At 40.8% G+C, this 23,569-nt stretch overlaps 1 protein-coding gene and 1 long non-coding RNA gene across 2 annotated transcripts; one reads left to right on the forward strand and one right to left on the reverse strand.

Annotated features, from left to right (window-relative positions):
• Window positions 1–210: 210 nt before the first annotated feature.
• Window positions 211–19,546, forward strand: LOC148112210 (uncharacterized). The gene is made up of 3 exons (XR_015729669.1): window positions 211–335; window positions 18,283–18,349; window positions 19,416–19,546. It is a non-coding gene; the product is annotated as an uncharacterized LOC148112210 (long non-coding RNA).
• On the reverse strand, window positions 17,928–19,423 carry SERTM2 (serine rich and transmembrane domain containing 2). The gene has a single exon (XM_060692057.2). The coding sequence runs from the start codon at window positions 19,346–19,348 to the stop codon at window positions 19,070–19,072; it is 279 nt and encodes a 92-aa protein (XP_060548040.1). The 5' UTR covers window positions 19,349–19,423; the 3' UTR covers window positions 17,928–19,069.
• Window positions 19,547–23,569: the final 4,023 nt, after the last annotated feature.

Raw genomic sequence — 23,569 nt, forward strand, 5'->3', positions numbered from 1 at the left:
ATGAAAATAGACTAATACATATCACCATGTGGTAAACGCATTCCGGGCTCCAATTAAAAAAAAACACCTAGTTTTGCAATAATGTCAGATTTAAAGTTTAAACGGACACCAAAACACCTCGAAATGTAATGAGAGGGGCAAAGAGTTGCTGTCCTTAAATATGTTTGCTGCCCAAACGTATCTGGAGTTGCAGCAGTTCCCATCACGTCTGGTCAGTAGCTGTGCCAGTGGGGGTGTATGGAATATGGAGTCCAAAGAGCGAGGGCAAAGTTAAGTTTTGCAACGTGAAAAAGGACCCTCCAAACTCCAGTGCCATTTCGTCTCTGTGTCACTAGGTAAGCAAGAGAAATATTATATTTTGAGTCCTGGAATTATTTTTGCAAATGCTGCTCAGGATTCCTTCAGTGCAATTTAATGCTCCTGTTTCTGTTAAAGAGTTCCAGCTTTAGAAAATTCAAATTTCTGCTTTCCTTTGCAGATTATTCTTTCAGGCTGCAGCAAAGTTTCCTTTCCCATTTGTTCTCTTGTGCAAGAGCCTTGGTAGTACAGTGGTCTAAAGCACCCTGTTATTAAGACCAGCTGCCTGCAATTACTGCAGGTTCGAATTTCGCCAAGGCTCAAGGTTGACTCAACCTTCCATCCTTTCTAAGGTAGGTAAATTGAGGACCCAGTTTGTGGGGGCAATAAGCTGACTTTGTATAAATATACAAAAATATGAAGGCTATTGCTTAACGCATTGTAAGCCGCCCTGAGTCTCCGGAGAAGGGCGGCATATAAATCAAATTAAAAAAAAAAAAAAAAGTAGAGTCATGCATTGGATTGTATGCAGGCAACAATTCAGTTGCTTTCATATCCTTGCTTTATAAACAAATATATTTGAATACACAGAGTCCTTGACTTACAACTGTTTGTTTAGTGACAAAAGTTACAACGGTACGGAACTGATTACCGGTACAGCGGACTGATTACCATTTTTCATACTTACGACTGTTGCAAGATCCCCATAATCATGTGTTCAAAATTCTGATGCTTGGCAACTGGCATGTATTTGTGACAATTGCTGTGTCCCAGGGGCATGTGATTCCCTTTTGCCACCTTCTGACAAGCAGGTGACAACCATTCTTCAATGGAGAAACCAGATTCACTTAAAAACTATGTTATTAACTTAACAACTGCAATGATTCACTTAACCGTGGCAAGAAAGGTTGTAAAATTGGGCAAAACCCACTTAACAACTGTCTTGCTTAGCAACAGAAATTTTGGACTCAGTTGTGATTGTAAGTCAAGGATTATCTGCATGAAAAGTCTAGCTGTCTGGTGTTTGCTTCTCCGGTAATTTTTTTAGTGCTTGGAGCTGTCCTAACTATGGTCAAACGAACAAAATGAATTTCCAAAGGCAGTGGATGAAATTTTCACATTTACCACTATTCCATTAGGTCAGCGTTTCTCGGGCTCTGTCAGACGTGCCACCACCTAAACTTCTAAATAGAAATGATCCTTGGGTCCATTTGTGGAAAACGGTATACAGGTAGTCCTCAACTTAACAACCACAATTGAGCCCAGAATCTATGTTTCTAAGTGAGAAATTTGTTAAGTGAGTTTTGCCCCATTGTGCGACTTTCTCTGCCACATTTGTTAACCAAAATACTGCAATTGTTACATTAATAACACAGTTGTTAAGTGAATCTGGCTTCCCCATTGACTTTGCTTGTGAGAAGGTCGCAAATGATGATCACATGACTCTGGGACACTGCAATCGTCAAAAAAATAGGAGTCAGTTGCCAAGTGTCTGAATTTTGATCACATGACCATGGGGATGCTACAACAGCCTTGAGTGTGAAAAACAGTCATAAATCACTTTTTTCAGTGCTTTGTAACTTTGAACGGTCACTAAATGAACTGCTGTAAGTCAAGGACTACCCGTAATTTTATTAAAAGGTATATTGCAGTAATGTATAGCCAGAACCTAAGTTCAACTTTCCCCTCCCCTTAGCTACCTCCCATTGCCCACCCCATGCAACCAGCCAGGTTCAGGCAAGATGTTTTCATAATGATCAGTCGAAGCACAGTTTGATATGCCACTGGTATGCCAGGTGACCTTTTTTTTTTTTTAAAAAAAATTGATTTATATGCCGCCCTTCTCCGGAGACTCAGGGCGGCTTACAATGCGTTAAGCAATAGCCTTCATACTTTTGTATATTTATACAAAGTCAGCTTATTGCCCCCAACTGGGTCCTCATTTTACCTACCTTAGAAAGGATGGAAGGCTGAGTCAACCTTGAGCTTTGGAGAGATTCGAACCAGCAGTAAATTGCAGGCAGCTGTGTTAATAACAGGGTGCATAGACCACTGTACTATTCAAGGCCTTGAAGCAATGTCTCGAGGAGACACAGCAGTTACTTTTGCTTTCCCACAAGTCTTACCCCTTTCAATTCCCTCTTCCTAATAGTTCACGGCAGTCTATCACCTTATAGCAGCAAAGCACAAGCAAGCATTAGGTAACAGCAGATAGTCTTCAGATGTGTGGACTTCAACTCCCAGGATCCCCCAGCCAGAATATATTTTATGTCCTTAACCGAATTTGGAAAATATTGGATTCAGATTAAGGTTTTCTTTGACAGGATAGCCATTTTCTTTTGCAGCATGAAGCTCAGATCAATATTGATCTATACAGGTAGTCTTCGACTTACAACCATTCATTTAGTGACCGTTCAAAGTTGTAGCGGTACCTGAAAAATGTGACTTACAGCCAGTCCTCATACTCACAACCAACACCGCATCCCCATGGTCACATGATCAAAATTTGGTTGCTTGGCATCCAACATGTATTTACAACGGTTGCAGGGGTCACGTGATTGCAGAGTCAATGGGGAAAGCTGGATTTGCTTAAAGACTGCATGATTCAATTAATAACTGCAGTGATTCTCTTAATAACTGTGGCAAAAAACCTCATAACATTGGTGATTTTTCAAAACTCCTCTTGAAAAGCTGGTATTTTAGCCAGTGTCATCTGCCACCTTATGCTTGTTTGTGTTCGCTGCTATGCAGTGACAGACTGCCATGAACTGTGAGAGGGGGGAATGAAAGAGGGAGAGGCTAGGGGGAAAACGAAAGTAAATGCTGTATCTCTGAAATGCTGCCTCAAGGTCACCCAGCTGAAAGGAGGGACCTACAAACCAAAAAGCAGTGGGACTGACCGCTAGGATTGGTTAAACTGGGATGAATGATGAGAGATAATTAAGGGAGGGAGAAGTAGAATGTAGGAGTTTTGCGTGTGATTCTCAGTTCTGGCTTTGCAATACTGCAATACATTTGACCTCTAATAAAACTATACCTTTCTTAATATGTAGCCAAGGATCGTTTCTATTTAGAGGCTTAAGTTGTGGCAGGTCTGAAAACCAGTTCCTTTCTCCTGAGAAGTGCTCTAAGGGGCAGGAGGCTAAGTTCACTCATTATGTTAAACAAAAAATTATTAATGGCCTAGCAAATATTAGTTGGTTCTATTCCAGAGGTATCAAACTCACATTGTCACGCCAGCGTCACGTGATGTATCAGGACTTTTTTCACCTTCGCTAAACCAGCCTTGGGCGTGGCCAGCGTGTTACGTATCCGAGTTTGACAGCCCTGCTTATTTATTTATTTATTTATTTATTTATTTATTTATTTATTTATTTATTTATTTATTTATTTATTGAATTTCTATACCGCCCTTCTCCCGAAGGATTCAGAGTGGTGAACAGATTAAGATTTCATATACATATAATATATATATATATATTTTATAAACAGTAAATAATAAATTGAGTCAACTTGGTGTATCTCCTAAGATCTTGGCATAGAATTTAGATGTTTATGCTAGCCCTGCTTATTGAAACAGAAAGGTCTTCTATTTATATTCTAAACCAGGGGTCTCCAGCCTTGGCTGGCTGTGGAATACTGGGAGCTGAAGTCCACAGATCTTAAAATTGCCAAGGTTAGAGATCCCTGTTCCAAACCATAAGTTTAGGCTTTTCCAAGAACTGAGTTAAAACAAGAAAGCGCATGATGGCATAACAGAATGAGCAAACTCAGCTAGAGATGGCACTATTAAGATTATAATCCACAAATAAATAACTAAGTCCTGCTCGTGTGGTGCTTGCAGCTAGAGTTGTATTCAAAGAGGTTTGATACTTGTGTATACACAGCCTGGGAGGGGGAGATATTGTTAGCTAACCTCTACGTGTATGAACTTGTCTCAGAAAACATAAGCTGATTATAGGAAGTTGAGTCTTAATACCCCAATGAGGGCAATGTTATGCCACAATCTCTGATGCCTTTGCTGTGGCTCCTCTCACCCTGTTGATCTTCGCTTCTTAATGTGCTGTGACTGCAAGTTATTTTGTTTAATCCTCCTTAAGAACCATGCATTTAAAAAAGATGACAAGCATAACCTAATCTCGCCCATATTTTTAATATTGTGTAAAAGGACATTTTAAAAGTACTCTCTGATTAACGGACAATTTCCGCTGTCAGCAACTTTGATCCCTTGAAAGTAATCCTATCAAAATCCAACTGGGTCTTTAATTATGTGCCATTGAGTAGGATTGACTCTTTGCGGCCACATAGATAGATTTTCCCTGTGATGATGTGCACTCATTACCACTGTAAGGAGTCTGCAGAGAGCTGGATCTTCGCATAATGCATCTGAAGTAGGATAATTTGAGTTTATTTGTGCCTCAAATGAGAAAACTGGGTTGATTTGTTTGATGTGACATTTGTTTTCTCAGCTGTCCATGGTGTTCTCAGGAGTCTTCACCAATTCAAAATTTAAAATTGTCTTCCGGGTGCGCTTCAAGGTGTTGGTCATCACCTTTAAAGCGCTCCATGGCATAGGGCCTAGCTATCTTCGAGACCGCCTGCTGCTACCGACGACCTCCCATCGACCCGTGCGCTCCCACAGAGAGGGCCTCCTCAGGGTGCCATCAGCCAAACAATGTAGGCTGGTGACCCCCAGGGGGAGGGCCTTCTCTGTGGGGGCACCTACCCTCTGGAATCAGTTGCCCCCAGAGATAAGGAGAATCCAAGACCTCAGTGCCTTCCGCCGTGCCCTTAAAACCCATTTTTTCCAGCAAGCCGGGCTGGCTTAAGAAGAAATTTTAAATGTTTTAATTGGTTTGTGATTTTTAATTTTGGGGCCAAATTTATATATCTTTTAATTGTTTTTTAATATTTGTATTTCATGTTCTTAATTCTGGCTGTACACCGCCCTGAGTCCTCAGGGAGAAGGGCGGTATATAAATTGGAAATTAAAAAAAATAAAATAAATTGGTAGTCCTCAGCTTATGACCACAATTGAGCCCCACATTTTTGTTGCTAAGTGAGACAGTTGTTCAGTGAATTTTGCCCGTTTTATGACCTTTCTTGCCACAAGTGTTAAGTGAATCACTGCAGTGTTTGAGTGAGCAACACGGTTTTAAAGTGACTTTGACTTTGACTTTGACCATTGAGTTTCTGGTCCCAACTGTGGTTCTAAGTCAAGAACTATCTGTCACAATAATAAAATGTGGCAACCAAAGTCCTTATGTATCTAGAAGGTACCAATCCTTCCTTTTTGTGACCTGTTCAGACCACAATCATAAGGGAATAAGTCACAATCTTGCTTGCAGTTAAGCCATTCTTTGGCACACCAAGTAGAATTTTGGAAGATGCAGTGGACCATTTTTGAAAATCTCCTGTGATGGAGCACCCACAACCCTGGGAAGCAAACTACAGGTAATCCTCAAATTACAACCACAATTGAGCCCAAAGTTAAGTGAGACATTTGTTAAGTGAGTTTTGCTCCATTTTATGACCTTTCTTGCCACTGCTGTTAAGTGAATCCCTGCGGTCGATAAGTTAGTAACCTGGTCTTTTAAGTGCATCTGGCTTCCCCATTGACTTTGCTTGTCAGAAGGTCACAAAAGGGGATTGCATGACCTTGGGACACAGCAACGGTCATAAGTATGAACCAGTTGCCAAGCATCTGAATTTTGATCATCTCACCATGGGGAATGCCACAATGGTCATAAGTGTGAAAAATGGTCATAAGTCACTTTTTTCAGTGCTGTTGTAACTGAACGGTCACTAAATGAACTGTTGTAAGTCAAGGACTATCTGTATTCCATTGATTAATTCCTCACTCTCAGGAAGTTGGATCTCTCTTTGATAAGCTTCCACTGAATGCTTCTTGTCCTGCCTTCAGGTGGTTTGGAGAGTAAGTCAAGCTCCTAATCTCTATGACAGCCCCTCAAATACAGGTAGTCCTCAATTTACAATAGTTCATTTAGTGACTGTTCACTAAATTCCAAGTTACAACGGCACTGAAAAAAGTGACTTATGACTGTTTTTCACACAACCATTCCAGCAATCCCTGTGGTCCTGTGATCAAAATTCAGTTGCTTGGCAACTGACTCATATTTATGACCGTTGCAATGTTCTAGAGTCATATGACCACCTTTTGTGACCTTCTGACAAGCAAGTCAATGGGGAAGCCAGATTCACTTAAAGATTGGGTTACTAACTTATTGACTGCAGGGAGTCGCTTAACAGCAGTGGCAAGAAAGATCATAAAATGGTGCAAAACTCACTTAACAAATGTCTCACTTAACAACAGAAACTTTGGGCTTAATTGTCAAGGACTATCTGTGTAGGAAGGCAGTTCTCCCTCACACACACCACCCCAATCCTTCTCTTCAATAGACTAGACATATCCCAGTTCACTCAACCTCATAGCTTTGGGCAGATTCTCTGGTTTCTAGCTTTAAAACAAACTGAAGTCAGGCCAGAGTTGCCACAGAGAAGCAGAGCTGCCTGCATGGTTCAGCTGGGGATACATTTCGGGCTTTTGATTGTTTTCTGTTTATAAACAGCTTGCCCCAAGGTGCTCATTAGCTGCCAGGATTGCATGTTCAGGTTCAAGGTAGGTTGTGTTTTTGGCTGGTTTTGTTTTTCCATAACCGAGGTAAAGGCATTTATGTATCTTTTGAGACTGCAGGGTGGTTAAATACCATACACCATTGCCATTACCGTCACCCCACACAGGAGGTGCAGATTGTTTTTGAGCAAGGTGTTAATACTGTAGGACCTGGCCCTCTTTATGTACAACTGGGTCAATCATGCATAAGCATTTGAGAAGCCCCTATACAGATAGTCCTCGACTTAGGACCACAATTGAACCCAAAGTTTCTATTGCTCTTTGGTAAGTGAGTTTTGCCCCATTTTACAACCTTTCTTGCCACAGTTGTTGTGAATCATGGTAATTGATAAGTTAGTAACTCGGTCGTTAAGTGAATCTGTCTTCCCCATTGACTTTGCTTGTCAGAAGTTTGGAAAAGGGGATCCCGTGACCCTGGGACACTGCAGTTGTCATAAATATGAACCAGTTGCCAAGCATCTGGATTTTGATCACATGATCATGGGGATGCTGCAAAGGTTGTAACTGAAAAACAGTCAAGTCACATTTTTCAGTGCCATTTGAATGGTCACTAAATGAACTGTTGTAAGTCAAGGATTACCTGTAATTCTGTCGGCAGTAGACAGAAGAGGATTATTTTTACCCAATGAAACATGAAGCTGCTATGCTCATTTAGGCAGCCATGTTATATGAGCATTGTCCTCCAGTCAAGAATGGGTCAAATTTCACTTAAGTCAATCCTCCTCTACAGTGTTTCTCAACCTTGTCAACCTTTTAAGATGTGTGGATTTCAACTCCTAGAATTCTGTCGACTGGGGAATTCTGGGAGTTGAAGAGGTTGGCAACATCTAGAGGTTGCCAAAGTTGAGAAATACTGCTCCAATAAATAGATGGAATGACTGAAAAAAATAGGCTTTCTCCTTCACACAGCTCATTACTGACCCCAGATTGTAGACAGCATCCATCAGAAATGCTGATTGCATTGTCCAATCCATGCCTGCTACTTTTTAGATGGCTAATGAGAAAGGACTAATGATACAATCAAGCTTTTCAGAATTTCCTACCATAAAATGCTCAAACACTTCCTGGGTGACTTTTGACTCGGGAGAAAGACAGGTAGAACCTGAGGGATGGAGTCAAGAGAAGAAACAGCCTGGAGGCCTTATGTTCCCATAAGCGGTCTAAGCCCAGCACCTCTTGAATTCTACTGACTCTAGTGCCAAGTTAGTGCTGAAGTTTAGTGGACTATTGCTTTTGTGCCTGAGCAATAAATTATCTTAACCGGAACTTAACCTGCAGTCCTGATTCTTTCCACCTGACATCTTCTGGAAAATGTTTATCCAGGCTTTGGAAGTAACTCCTTTCAGACTTGCATTACAAACCCCCTTTCGCAGCATTAAGAAGATCTGTAAAGGGGGATCTCTTATCATATAAAAACAGTTTTTAAATGGTTAATTATTTTAGCATTCTAATTTATGCTTTGACATGTTTCTATTGTTTGGGTTTTTATTTTATATTGTTTGGGTTGTCAGCATTCCAGAAAAATCCCAACTCCAAGTAAAACTCTGAAGCAATCATTTTTCAAAATTCTATTTACTAGAATAGGTAAACTGGCACATCTGGGAAAACCAGAATCTGAGAGGTTCAGGTTTTCCCTCAGTAAATTAAAACCCCCAAAACCATCCCCTCACTCCTCAGTCGATCACATGCTCCAATCAACCGCCGTCACGTCTCAGGACATCACTCCGATCACTCCTTCTCCAGATGGTTTTTGGTTTCTCAGGGAATTTATCATGAAATTGCTTTACTAGAGTATCAGCGTTCACATCCCAACTTTTCACCCAAGTAGCTTCAGACAATGGGTACCCTTTCCAGTGTACTAAATATTGTAACCGACCCCTGTATGGTCTAGAGTCAAAGATCTTCTTAACTTCATAATGAGTCTCTCCTTGTACTACCAAAGGAGGGGGGGAAGCAGCTGGCAAGGGTCTTAAATTAGATTCTCTTGCTGGTTTCAATAAGCTACTGTGAAAAACTGGGTGTACTTTCCCTAATATGTGAGGGAGGCTAAGTTGGACGGTCACTGGGTTAATCACTTTATTTATTTATTTATTTGTTTGTTTGTTTGTTTGTTTGTTTGTTTATTTATTAAATTTATATACCGCCCTATTCCTAAGAGACTCAGGGCGGTGAACAGCGAACGATAAAAATACATTTAATACAAACGTTAATAAAAAACCAATTAAAATATACTAAACACTCTGGTCCTAGATAATTCAAGACATCCCAGTTTAAAATAAAATCAAAAAGCAATATAAAGGGAAAGTTAGGCCAGGCCGGCCTGCTGAAACAGGAATGTTTTGAGGGCATGGCGGAAAGTGCGCAGATCCGGAATCTTCTGTATCTCTGGGGGGAGCTCGTTCCAGATGGTGGGTGCCCTCACAGAAAAGGTTCTCCCCCTGGGGGCCGCCAGTCGACATTGTTTGGCTGATGGCACCCTGAGAAGCCCCTCTCTATGGGAGCGTACTGGGCGGTGAGAAGCTATTGGTGGCAGAAGGCGGTCTCGTAAGTACCCCGGTCCTACGCCATGGAGCGCTCTAAAGATGGTAACTAAGACCTTGAAGCGCACCCGGAAGACCACAGGGAGCCAGTGCAGCTTGCGCAGGAGGGGAGCCACATGGGAGTGCCATGCTGCTCCCATAACTACCATATTTTCACTATAGGGAAGGGATCTATGAATTTGGGCCTAAACTTCTTGCTAGGTAACCTCAATCTTAGGTACTTGGTTGACAAATATACCTTATCTCCTATTCGGAAAGTTAGTTGGAGAGACCGGCGTTTGTCAGCCTGGGCCTTATATTTTTCCGCTGATTCAGCTAAAGCTTTCTTAGTATTCTCCCAACCCTTTTTCAATGAGATCATCCATTCTATTAGGGACATAGAAGTGGGTGGCTCTCTAGGCAATTCAGGCATCGACACAAAATCCATGCCCGTAGTTATCTGGAAAAGAGTCAACCCAGTACTGCTGTGTACTGCATTATTATAAGCCACCTCTGCGAATGGTAATAAGTCTGCCCAGTTTTCTTGTTGATAATTTACATAACATCTAATGTATTGTTCCACCATTGAGTTCAATTTTCAGCCGATCCGTTAGTCAATGGGTGGAAAACTGAGCTAAGCCCCTGGGATGACCCAATGGACCACAGGAACTCCTTCCAGAACTTAGCAGTAAACTGGACCCCGCGATCTTATATTATTCTCCTTGGAATCCCATGTAGTCTGAAGATATTCTTCACGAAAAGCTTTGCCAGCTTCTTGGCCGAGGGTAGTCCGTTGCAGGCAGCAAAGTGCTTGTTTGGAGAATAAATCAATGATGGTCCAAACCACCTTGTTCCCTCCGCTGTCAGGGAGTTCGACTATGAAGTCCTTTGCAATCTCCTTCCACGGTTTGGTGGGTTTGGCCATGGTCTGGAGAAGCCCAGGGGGCTGCCCTGGTCTGGAATTCATGGTGGCGCAGGTGGCACAGCTTTTCACATAGTCTTCTACATCAGCTTTCATTCTTGGCCAACAGAATTGTCTCCTAGTCAAATGGAGGGTTTTTAAAAATCCAAAGTGGCCCCCTAGTCGATAATCATGACCCCTCTTTAGCACCAGGAGTTTCCCACTTTCCCACACATGAGAAGGTGGCAGCATGGAAGCTTCCGGCCTAATATGGCTTCCAAAGCTGAAAGGGGTATTAAATTGTTTGTTTGTTTAAGTTGTAGTCTCCTGGAAGTATACAAATAAAAAAAAGAATAAATTAGGTTTCACATGGGATCTTTGACAGGTTCCAGCAAAGTAGGTGTCTTTCCATATATGGTCCTTTTCATCATCATCGACAAAATCTTCTCCCACCTCTAAGGAAGTCAATTCATCATATTTACAACTCCCCAATAGGGTATCTGCAATAGGATGCTTCCCTTGGCAGCAGTAAGATTTTTACCCCACATTTTTTAACCCCCACCTGATTATTTTTGTCATAATTGAAGGGGCGCCACCAAGCCAAGCCACCAGCATCATCATTGTTATCAAAGATACCTCTGAATGCCATAGGCACAGTTGTAAACTAGTAATTGCAGACAGGTGCATAGAAGTACTTCATTTGGGAACAGATTCGCCTCTGAAAAAAGGACATGAAAGGAGACCAAACTCCTTCCCAAAATTTAAATATGACCGTTGTTAATGCTATAAATTGTGCAAAGGAGGAGGATTGGGAAAATCTTTCCCATTTGTAAGTAAGGAATGTGTTCTATTTTTTCCTTATGGCCCCCTTCATGTTTTATTCCGTCATGCTTCAAACTCAGCATTCCAGATGATTACTACAGTGTTTCCCCGAAAATAAGACCCACCCTGAAAACAAGCCCTAGCCTGGTTTTTTTGGGGTGGGCCTAATATAAGACCTACCCCAAAAATAAGCCCAGGGGATGGGCATGGCCTGCTGGACCCTTGGCCCAGTGCAGATACCTGTAAGTCCGAGCGCAGAGGGGTGGGGAGACAGGGTCCACCACACACTTTTCGCCCAGAGGGAGATGAAACTTCGTCTGCTTGCAAGTGGGACATTCCATTTCAAAGTGTCCCATTTGCAAGCAGATAAAGCTTTCAGTCTCCCTCATTTTTCCGTCTGGGTGAAAAGTATTTGGGCACCTATGGATTGCTTGGGAACGGAGTGTTTTGCCTGGCAGTGTCACTTGACCTCCTGCTCCGGTGCCGCAGTGGTGCTGGAAGAAGTGAGCCGGTGGCCACATGGGCTCCTGTTACACATGGTTGCTGGTGCTGCCGCCACCAGGCAGTTGTCAGGGCGTGGACCCATGAGGCCCTGAGGTAAACCGGTCTGTGTGTCGGGCAGCTCCACCACAACCCACCTCATGGAGGTGGCGCTCAAAAAAATTAAGACCCCCGAAAATAAGTCCCAGTGCTTATTTCGGAGCCCAAAAGAAAATAAGACTGGGTTTTATTTTCAGGGAAACATGGTAGCTTGTGCAGCTTCTGACATTCACAGGCAAAATAAAAAATAGAAGGCTCAATGAACATGACACTTCGACATAACAAAAACTTCAGGTTCGACAATCCTTTCCAAGGGTACCCAGCCAATATAAACTGAAAGTCATGTCATTATCTACAGAATATAGACTAGTAGAGGTGAAAGGGACCTTGGAGGTGATCTAATCCTACCCTCTGCCCAAGACAAGAGACCCTATACCATTCTAGACAAATGGTTGTCCAATCTCTTAAAACCTCCAGTGATGGAGCACCCACAACTTCTGCTGGCAAAACATTCCGCTGATTAATCTCACTATCAAGAAATTTCTCCTTATTTCTAGCTTGGATCTCTCTTTGATAAAGCTTTCATCTGCGAGTACTTGGTTGGAGTTGTTTTGGAAAAACAAAGTGGGTTTGGAGAAAAGGTTGACTCCATCTTTTTTGTAGCAGCTTCTCAGATATTGGAACACTGCTATCATATCCCTAGTCCTTTTTTTTCTCATTAAGTTAGACATACCCAATTCCAGCAACCATTCATCACATGGTTTAGCCTCCAGTATCCTAATCATCCTTGTTGCTCTTCTCTGTACTCTTTCTAGAGTTTTAACATCTTTTATCATATCATATTATATATTATATATTACTAGCTGAATATCTGTGCTCCACTACGAAACTATGTGATCGGGCTTAATAAATCGACACAGCTTGAAAATTAATGAGTAGTTATAATCGGCCTCTCCTCTCCCCTTCTCTCCCTCAGCCTTGCCCCACAGAAATGTCTCCTATCCTATCCCCTTCTCTCCCTCAGCCTTGCCCCACAGAAGCCTCCCTTATCCTATTCCCTTCTATGTCCTGCTTGCTTCTGTGAAAATAAAACTGAAACTGAAACTCCTCTCCTCTGCTTGTGTTTTGCATTTGGAACAGTTTTCTTTTCAGGTGCGAAGGGGGAGTAGAACTCCTTAGCATCAGAGCATGTTAATAATAATATAAGAAATACTAATGCTCTGATGGTCATTTCGAAAAATCCTTTCTTAGTGAGCACCTAGAAGCCAAGAGAAACATAGGTGGCAAATTTCAAGTTTGTAGGCTTTACGGTTCTGAAGATTTTGTGATGATTCATGAGTTGTATTTCGCTTATATATATATAGATTATTTTCCTAGGATGGTGTGTGTTGTAGCTCCCTAAATTATGAAGATACCATATTGGAAGAGGATGATTTGACTGATCATCTAAACAGCATTTTTGCCTGTTTTGGTCTCTTCTCCGAAAGCTGCTGTAGTTAAGAGAACTGGTTTGTGATCCCGGTGGATTTGCATGTTTCAAATGAACACCAATTATGGTGTTTACTCTCCGCCAGGGGTTTAAGCCACCGTTTTGTCTTAATTATGATGTGAATTGTGTGCTGAAAAATGCCAGCATCCTATAAAAGACAACCCCCCTCAGGTAATTCTAAAAATCTTGAATGCCAATTGTAAAACGGTTTCCCAGCATGCTTAGCAAAGATGTAATATGCTTGTAAACTCCCTCTGCAGTCCCAAGCCCCCCTATCATTCACCCACATGCAAGATCAGCTCACATGATCACAAGAAGATTGCCTGATTTGACCTCCCTTATGACTTTCCGTCCCTCAATGAGCTCAAGGTTGTTGGGATTTGCCTGCTGCATTTCAAAAAGATCCATTAATTTTGCCTTTGGTGAAAATGTGAGATGAAAAAAAAATTGCCAGGACATAATCAGTGGCAATTGGTATGACTGCGGAGTGAGGGGCCCCAGCTGTCAGGACTTTGAATTCAGGTTATAAATAATAATGGGGAGGTCTGTTGGAACAGTCACTAAGTATCCTGTCATTAAGTGAGGACTACCTGCACTTTGATGACATTGAAATAGAAATAAGGTCAACACAAATTCAGTTTTCTTTCACTCCAGCAGCCAGCAGAGGCAAAGGGAGGTTCAGAATGAGAAAACCAGCATTGCAACTTCTGATATAAGCCCCTTCTGAGTCACAACACAATATTGCAACACTGGAGCTCCAATATGGCTCTGGTCAGGTCAGCTTCAGGGTTGACAGGATGCTGATGACTCAATCTCACCCACTTCTGCCTGGTGTCTGAACCAAGCTGGGTTTTTAGTCCAGTATATTATTGCATCCCTGCACTAAACAACTGAAAGGAAAGTCTTTAAAAAAAAAAAAAGTTGCTAGTCTCATTGCAGATATGAATTTTACTTGGGTATCATTCATGGGTGTTCATAAGACATGTGGAAGAAGAAATTGCGTTCTTAATGGAAGAGGCAGTTTAGGAAACTCACCAACAAATTTCAAAATTTGAATTTCAAGAACGGACATTTTTGGAGGCTCAGTAGAAAACCAGGGATATAAGGTAAATGCAAGAACTTACATCAAGGAAAATGTTGGTAAATAAAGTTTTCTTGACAAGTGTATTACAGGTTCAATTGCAATTATATGTTAAGGACTACCTGTAGCAGAATTTTACAAGGCTGATTGTGCTCCCTTCTCCTTAATCTTTATGAGAACTAGGGAGGTGAAATTATTGGACGAGAAATTATTACATTTCTCGTCCAGACTCCAATTTCTCTTATTTAACAGTTGTCTTGATTGTGGCTTTTCCTCCTGTTCTTCGAGATTAAACATCCTGCCCTTTATACTTTCACAACCTTTAGCATTAGGTATGCTGGGTGGGGTTGTTAGGTCAGGTTCTCAATTTGAAGGAACTTACCAAAATAATGATAAAGGGATTCCTGTTTGAGCAGGGGGTTGGACTAGAAGACCTCCAAGGTTCCTTCCAACTCTTCTGTTATTCTATTATTCAACTGCTGCAACCCCAGATGAAGAACGGTTATATTATTACATCTTCATTTCCCACCCCCACCCCTTACACAAATTAGCCCAAACTCCCACAGGAGAAGCAATGCCCTGAATTAAAGAAGAAAAAAATACAGTGTATCTGCTAACAAAATACACCACTGTTTTTGACACATTGGAGAAATATGTTATTGTTACAACAGCTGAGACATGTGTGGTTACTAATTTTAGCATGGATTGGATTGGGGAATTTCGAAGTCAACAGAGATAGGGATGCTGGCAGATAAATGTTCTATAGCAGGAGCTCCCCTGGCAGTTTATTTCTAGACCAGACCTACATCCCTGATAAGTTATATGCCTACTGCAGTTTGCTATGAAGTGATCTCCTTCTGAGAAAGTACAGGAACTCCTTGACTTGCAACAGTTTGTTTAGTCATTTTTTGACGGCACTGAAAAAAGTGACTTATGTCTTTTTTTTTTTTTTATTTGATTTATATGCCGCCCTTCTCCGGAGACTCAGGGCGGCTTACAATGCGTTAAGCAATAGCCTTCATACTTTTGTATATTTTTATACAAAGTCAGCTTATTGCCCCCACAAACTGGGTCCTCATTTCACCTACCTTAGAAAGGATGGAAGGCTGAGTCAACCTTGAGCCTTGGAGAGATTTGAACCAGCAGTAAATTGCAGGCAGCTGTGTTAATAACAGGGTGCTTAGACCACTGTACTATCACGGCTCTTTTTTCTTGAGTCTTAAGTTTTTCACACTCACAACCGTTGCAGAATCCTCATGGTGATGTGATCAAAATTCAGACACTTGACAGCTGACTCGTATTTATGATGGTTGCACTGTCTTGGGGTCATGTTGCAACCCTCTGACAAGCAAAGTCAATGGAATAGCCAGTTTAACTTCATGAGTATTACTAACTTTACAACTGCAATGATTCACTTAACAACTGTGGCAAGAAAGGTCATAAAATGGGGCAAAATTCACTTAACAACTGCCTCGCTTGGCAGTGAAAATGCTAGGCTCATTTGTGATTATAAATCAAGGACTATCTGTACAAGGCTGGTGAGGTCAACAAAAGGCTTCATCAACGTTTTTCATCGTTCTACTGAATTCTGTATATATCCAACTATATATGGACTGGAGAAAACTATAATTCTCTAAGTAGAGATATTGCTCGTTGTTGGGTTTACTATTTTTCTGGAATCGTAGGACTAGAAAGGACCTCAGAGGTCTTCTAGTCCATCCCCCTGCTCAAGGCAGGAGATGTAATATCATCCCAGTCAAATGGCTGTCCAGTTAATTTTTGAAAACTTCCAGTGATGGAGCACCTACAACTTCTGGAGGCAAGCTATTCCACTGATTAATTGTTTTCACTGTCAGAAAATTTCTTCTTCTAGGTTGGATCTCTCTTTAAACATCTCTTTAAGCATCTTATCCCTCATATTCTCAAACCAAATCCTTGCTTGATCTGTATAGGTTTTCTGTAATGTTGCCAGCATCATAGTTTATATTGGTGCATAATGAAAGTGCAACCTAGCAGTTAAGATGACAAGAGAATTTACTGTCTACTAAACTTGAAGATAGCTATTTTGATGTAGTGGCTAATGGCATTAGACTGGTCATTAGAATTTGAATTTTCATAAGAAGCTAGTTGAGTGTCTTTGGGCCAATCACTCTCTCTCAGCCCTAAGGAGGAGGCACAAGATTTTGAAAATCTTTTCAAGAAAACTGCAGACTTGTTCACGTAGTTACTAGGAATCTAGACTAACTCAAAGGCAGAGTAAGAGGTAGTTTGTTGTTGAATTTAAGGTTACCAGATTAAAAACCAGGAGACCATGAGATCTTGTCCTGCCTTAGGCACAAAGCCAATCTGGGTGACCTTGAGCTAGTCACTTTCTCTCAGCCATAGGAAGGAAGCAATGGCAAACAGCTTCCAGAAATATTGCAAAACAACTACAAGGACTTGTCCAGGAAGTCATCAAAGTCAAGACTGATTGAAGTCACCAAAGACAAAAAAATACCCCTCTTCTCAAAGTTGTATTTGTTGGGTTGCATTTTTTCTGCCCTCTCATCAAAATTCACTTTCTATTCATCCCCCAAATTAATATGCTTTGCTGAAGATTCTTGTCCACCTTCTGCAATCATATATTTGGCCATCATCTTTACCACACTTATTCATTCTTGGATGATCTCCAAAAGCTAAGCAAGATTGGACATGGATGGGATACCACCTGAAAATCCCATGTCTGTTCTTCAATCTTAAATGTTGAAACAAAATTCCCCAGATAAGGCAGCAGTAAACATTTTTTGTATTGTTGCAAACGATGGACGTTGAATTTGTCATGTTGGTGCTGTAAGAATTCTGAAGGTCATATAATCTGATCTTGTCCAGCTATAACTTCATTTTGGTTACACTATATCTCTAAATACAGTTTCAGGAAGAAATGTTATCCTTATATGTTCCTGCAATATGGAGTTAGTTATCTCGTGAAAATCTTTGGCTCTATGAGCCTCAGGTAAGGCCAAGAGGATAATTTTACATAACCATAAAGAAATTTCACTCATTTTTTTTTTTATTTGATTTATATGCTGCCCTTCTCCAGAGACTCAGGGCGGCTTACAATGCGTTAAGCAATAGCCTTCATTCTTTTGTATATTTATACAAAGTCAGCTTATTGCCCCCACAAACTGGGTCCTCATTTCACCTACCTTAGAAAGGATGGAAGGCTGAGTCAACCTTGAGCCTTGGAGAGATTCGAACCAGCAGAAATTGCAGGCAGCTGTGTTAATAACAGGGTGCGTAGACCACTGTACTATCAAGGCTCTTATGAGTTTATTCTCTGTTTTTTAAAGTATCTATACTCTAAAAATGAGAAAATGGATCAATATGTTTCTTTTAGTTCTAGATTTAATGATAAGTTTGACTTGACTTTGTTACCTTTAATTGGTTTAACTTTATTATCTGTATTTATTACTTTTTTCTTTTCATTTTTGATTTCCTGTGGGGAAATCAATACAATTAAATAGGGACCAGCTGGAGTTTCTCCAGTTGGGAAATCAGTGTCTACTAAAATCTATTTCAACTACATATATGGAATCTTCATTCCAATCCTGATACTAGCATTCATCCAGATGCTTATACATCAATCTTGCAGAATCTGTTTATTAAACCGAATAATCCACACTTTCCAAAATGGACTTGGCTCCTGCATTTTGATGTGGCAGCAGAAACTATTTGGGTATGGTAATTATATGTTTGGACCAGAATCCTTTGACTGGAAAGCAGGTCTTCATTTTGCAACCCAAATTTGTAAATCCCATAGGGCAAAAGTAGTCAGAATTTGCTTTCCTTGTTTGTGGCACCCCCCACCTCTCCGAAGAACTAACTATGCATCAATTGTCATTAGCACTTGTATCATGCACTAAAAGACACATCTGAGACAAGCTTCAGCAGGAATTCCATCATCCAGAAATTATAATCTTGTAATAAATGTTTATCCAGAAATTCACCAAAGAAACATATCCAGTATAAACTGCCCCAGACTTTCACTTTGAAATCAATGAAAATGGTGAGTATTGGGTTGTTTTTTAATATTATGTAAATGTATCTTACCAGTTTGCATATATTTGCATGCATGACAGCTGGTTGCATGAAACATCACAACAGGTGCCTGTGCAACTCCTAAGGATAAGCAAAACATGGTAGAAATGTAATATTCCATCTTTTTTTAGGTTTGATTTGCCACATCCTATGACTCCTTCCATGAATCCCAAAGCAGTCCTGCTGCATTGGGAGCCTGGAGGACAATTTTATATTGACCTAGGCCTCCAGAATATTCTGAAAAGCAACTTTATTCAACAAGATCACTATCCTTCTAACTAATAGTGCAGTTCCAAATGCAAAACTATAGGCCCTCTCTCCCAACTGAAGATGATAGTGATGATCTTTTGAAAATATGAGACAAGCCTTGAAGAGGCAGAGCTGCTAAAATAAATCTAAGACAGACTATTAAAATCTATAAATTGCTTTGGGCAAGGCTTTGGATCAAGGAATGTATTCTTTGGTTGCTATCCATGGTCTTCAATCTATAAACCTGTATCTATTGTATGCCTCCATAATTGTTCCCCAGGGTCCTGCTCCTGTCCATTGCAGCCTTTAGCTGTCCTGAAACCTTATTTGCCTGGACCGTTTTCAGCTGGTCCAACAGTGGACAATGTTCCCACATTTCATCCAGTGAACCAAAAGATGCATCTTCAATGTTTCTGTGCAGCCCGTTGTGTCCCATTTTTTAAGGGCTGGGAATCCTGGTATGCATTTCCACATCTGTGAACTCCTGGGTGTTCTCCGTTCTCTCTGGAGATGTGGTGATGGGAGATATAACATGCTTTAAGCGGAGAAGCATTGTGAACAGAAGAATGAGCAAGATGGCTAGCAGGGTCAGGAACAGCCCCACGTACATATACAGGTTAGAATACTTATCTGCGATTGCTGCTTCTGTAGCCAATGTTGGGTGTGGGTGAGCACGGCCAGTAAGATTTCCATGGTGTCTGAAAACAAGTTCAGTCATTGCTTAGTCAGGCCTTGTCCATTCTCCTCCGTTCACTCATAAACACATTGCTACTTTTTTTACACAGTCCAAGAAAGGGGTCCTTGTTGGATTCATGCATTGGAGTATGAAGTAAATTCTCGGAGATGCTATAAATCTTCAAGTTGCGTTGGAAAGCTCTTTTCATGGACAGTCATCTTCTCCCAAGGCTTTGCTTGCTCTGTGAAATAGAAGACCCAGATCATCACCATCACTATCATCATCATCATCAATCATTTTTCTCTTGAAAGAAAAACACACATCTGAGATTTGCAAGGGCTTTTCAGTCAACAGCATTGCACAACTAATGATATATCCACAGAAGGCTTAGTCAATACCCGTATTGAGCTGGTTTTGATCAGAATCTTTGGTCTTCATCGGAAAAGTAAGCATCAGTTAAGTTCAGAGTGAGCAACCACAGTGATGCTTTTTTCAAAATCTAATTTCAAACCTTTGTACTGTATTTTATCTCTAATCTGAGCAACATGAGTTAATTAAGAGACTTTTCAATTAACGTGTTCTGCAGTGGTTCTCCAATGGACTGCTTCACAATTGCTGTGAATTCCAGTTGGCTACTTAATAAACTTTTGTTGTTCTAGTTGTAGCTCTGCCTTCTTTCAGCATTAACATCATAAATCAAAATCAGTACTATATTGTAAAAATTCTGAGTTTAATGTTAAGGCTTTCTTTGCCTGATGCTCTGAGCCTGACAACAATCTGTATTGTAAAAATAATATAGAATTATTGCATGGATAATGAGATATTTGTGAATCATTGGAATGGAGCTAAGTGATTCCCATTGTTTTCCTTCAAAGCTGTCCCATTCTGGTACTGTGTTTCCCTGAAAAGAAGACCCTGCTTTATAATTTTTTGAATCCTGAAATAAGCGCTTGGCCTTATTGCCAGAATGGCTGGATGAGGAATTCTGGGAATTGAAGTCCACAAGTCTTAACATTGCCAAATTTGGAGACCTGGTTTAGATAGACAAAAACCTCTCTCTCTCAAGGCTAAAGGGACCATGTGAAGACGACTTCTGTTGCTGTCACTTGGGCAATGAAATGTCGTGTAATAAAATTTCCCTTGCCATTTTGCCAAAAATGTTCCCTTCTCTACACCTTAAAAGCAGCTTCTGCTTTTTCGCCTTAATTTCAGGGTACCCGAGATTGTCTTTTTCAACTTTTTGTTTTGCTGGCTTTTTGATCATGGGACAGAGCTAATGAAATACAGATAGTCCTCGCCTTATAACCATTAGTTTAGTGACCATTTGAAGTTACAACAGCACTGAAAAAAGTGACTTACGACTGGCCTTTGCACTTATGACTGTTGCAGCATCCTCACAATCACGTAATCAAAATTTGTTTATGATGGTTGCAACATCCCAGGGTTATGTGATAGCCATTTGGAACATCCTACACGCACACACACACCCCATAGTAAGGTCAGCTCCAATTCTCCTTTTTTATATAAGAGGTTAAATACTTGGCTCTGTGAGTTGACTTGGAGTTACAACAGGGTAGTTGATGGGGGTTGGTTAACAACAGATCCCATCTTCCCTTGGCATCATACTTCCTCCCTCCCCATCTTTTTAGCTGGGTTCATTTTTTTATAGTATTGTGTTTATTTCAATTATTAGGTTTTATACAGTTTATCTTTTAATTGTAAGTCACTCAGACTTATTGTGTGGTAAAATGGGAGAATAGATAGATAGATAGATAGATAGATAGATAGATAGATAGATAGATAGATTGATTTTGTGATATTCCCCACCATGTCACTAGGGGTTACATGAAAGTAGCCTTCCAATATTTGAGGGGCTGCCACAAAGAAGAGGGGGCCAACCTATTTTCCAAAGCATCAGAGGGCAGGACAAGAAACCATGGAGGGAAACTAATCAAGGAGAGAAGCAACCTAAAACTAAGGAGAAACTTCCTAACAGTGAGAACAACTAACCAGTGGAACAGCTTGCCTTCAGAAGTTGTGGGTGCTCCATCACTGGAGGTTTTCATGAAGAGACTGAACCGCCATTTGTCTGAAATGGTATAGGACAGGGATGGGCAACTATGGCCCTTTTATGACTTGTGGACTTCAACTCCCAGAATTCCTGAGCCAGCCATGTTAGCTCAGGAATTCTGGGAATTGAAGTCCACAAGTCATAAAAGGGCCATAGTTGCCCACCTCTGGTATAGGATCTCCTGCTTGAGCAGTGGGTTGGACTAGAAGTCCTCCAAGGTTCCTTCCAAGTCTGTTATTCTGTTCTGTTCTAAGCATCCCACAAGCAATGTCAATAGGGGAAGCCAAATTCACTTAACAACTGTGTGATTTATCTAATAACTGCTATGATTTGTTTAATAACCATAGCAAAAAAAAAAAGATTGCAAGATTGGACAAAACTCACTTAACAACCACCTTGCTTAACAAAGGAAGTTCTTGTCCCAATTGTAGTTGTAAATCAGGGACCACCCATAGATGCACCTTAATTTTCTTTTTGTTTTGTTTTCACCTTTTCCAAGCTTAAGTTCATTCCATCCCATTTCTGCCTCATTTTGCTCAAAAACCAAAACCGTCCAGCTTAGTCATGAGTATTTGGAAGAGCTGTGGTGGCGCAATGGTTAGAATGCAGTATTGCAGGCTAATTCTGCCGACTGCCAGCAGTTCGATCCTGACTGGGTCAAGTTTGACTCAGCCTTCCATCCTTTTGAGGTCGATAAAATGAGGACCCAGATTGTTGGGGACAACATTCTGACTCTGTAAACTGCTGAGAAAGGGCTGTAAAGCACTGTGAAGCGGTCTAACTGCTATTGCTAGTTGTAGGACATCACATTTAATACCCCTTTTTCCCCAGCTCGAAGCCACTAAAAGTAATGGGGCTCCACTCAGCCATGTAAAAGTTGTGCTTGTTGTCCTACCTGATTTTATAACTACAATATGGACTGAATGTCCTGAAAAAGAGGCTCATGTCTCATCCTTAAAGACTATTATTGCTACAGCATGTTTTGGTGGAAATTTAGTTTTGAAAATTAGAGGGCCCGATAGGAAGATGGTTCACCTGGAGTTCAAGTGGAGCAATTATTACAATCCAAAAGCCCAAGCCTAATAAGTGTCTATTGGACACTTCTAAATTTAAGGAAAGAGATTAAAAGATGGAAATAATTACGAAGAGGAGAAAATAGCATTTAAGAATCTACTTCCCCTAAAATTTGCGGTCAAATCATACTTTTAATTTAAGGGAAGAAACAAGGCTAAATATATTGAGAATAAGCACATGACTGATACTTCTTTAATAAAACATAGAATAACATAACATAGAATAACAGAGTTGGAAGGGACCTTGGAGGTCATCTAGTCCAAATCTCTACACGAGCAGAAGAGTCAGTACCATTTCAGACAAATGGTTGTCCAGTCTCCTCTTAAAAACTTCCAGTGGTGAAGCACCCACAACTTCTGAAGGTTAGCTGTTCCACTGATTAATTATTCTTACTGTCAAGACTTTTCTCCTTAGTTCTGGGTTGCTTCTCTCCTTGATTAGTTTCCATCTATTGTTTCTTGTTCTGCCCTCTGGTGCTTTGGAAAATAAGTTGACCCACTCTTGTTTGTGAAAGCCCCCCAAATACTAGAACACTGCTGTCATGTCACTTCATAGTCCTTCTTTTCACTAGACTAGACATAACCCAAAAATAAATAACAGTACTGTTAAAGTACTGTTAAATAGCACCAGCTGCCTGCAATTACTGCAAGTTCAAATCTCACCAGGCGCAAGGTTGACTCAGCCTTCTCTCCTTTCGAGGTAGGTAAAATGAGGACCCAGATTGTGGGGGCAATAAGATGACTTTGTATAAAAAAGAACACCGCTTGGGGGGGCCGAAAGCCCTACTAAGCAGGTATATACAAAAGTATGAAGACTATTACTTAATGCATTGTAAGCCGCCCTGAGTCTCCGGAGAAGGGCAGCATATAAATTGAACCAATAAATAAATGCCAATGACCTCTGTATTCTAATGCTCATTTATTATTTGCTGATCTTGTCCATATTATTGTCCTATCCCATGTATGGTTTAGCCTCAGAAAACGACCACTGGCATTCCAGGAAATGCTCACTGCTGCACTTTTCTTAACCTAACATGCCGCCACAGAAGATTGTTGTGAGGATAAAAAGAAGGGGGGGAAAAATCAAGATTACCAATAAAGTTAACCAAAGCTCTTAGA

This window comes from Pantherophis guttatus, chromosome 12 (genome assembly GCF_059756535.1).
Source record: "Pantherophis guttatus breed Tessera chromosome 12, ASM5975653v1, whole genome shotgun sequence".
NCBI lineage: Eukaryota > Metazoa > Chordata > Lepidosauria > Squamata > Colubridae > Pantherophis > Pantherophis guttatus.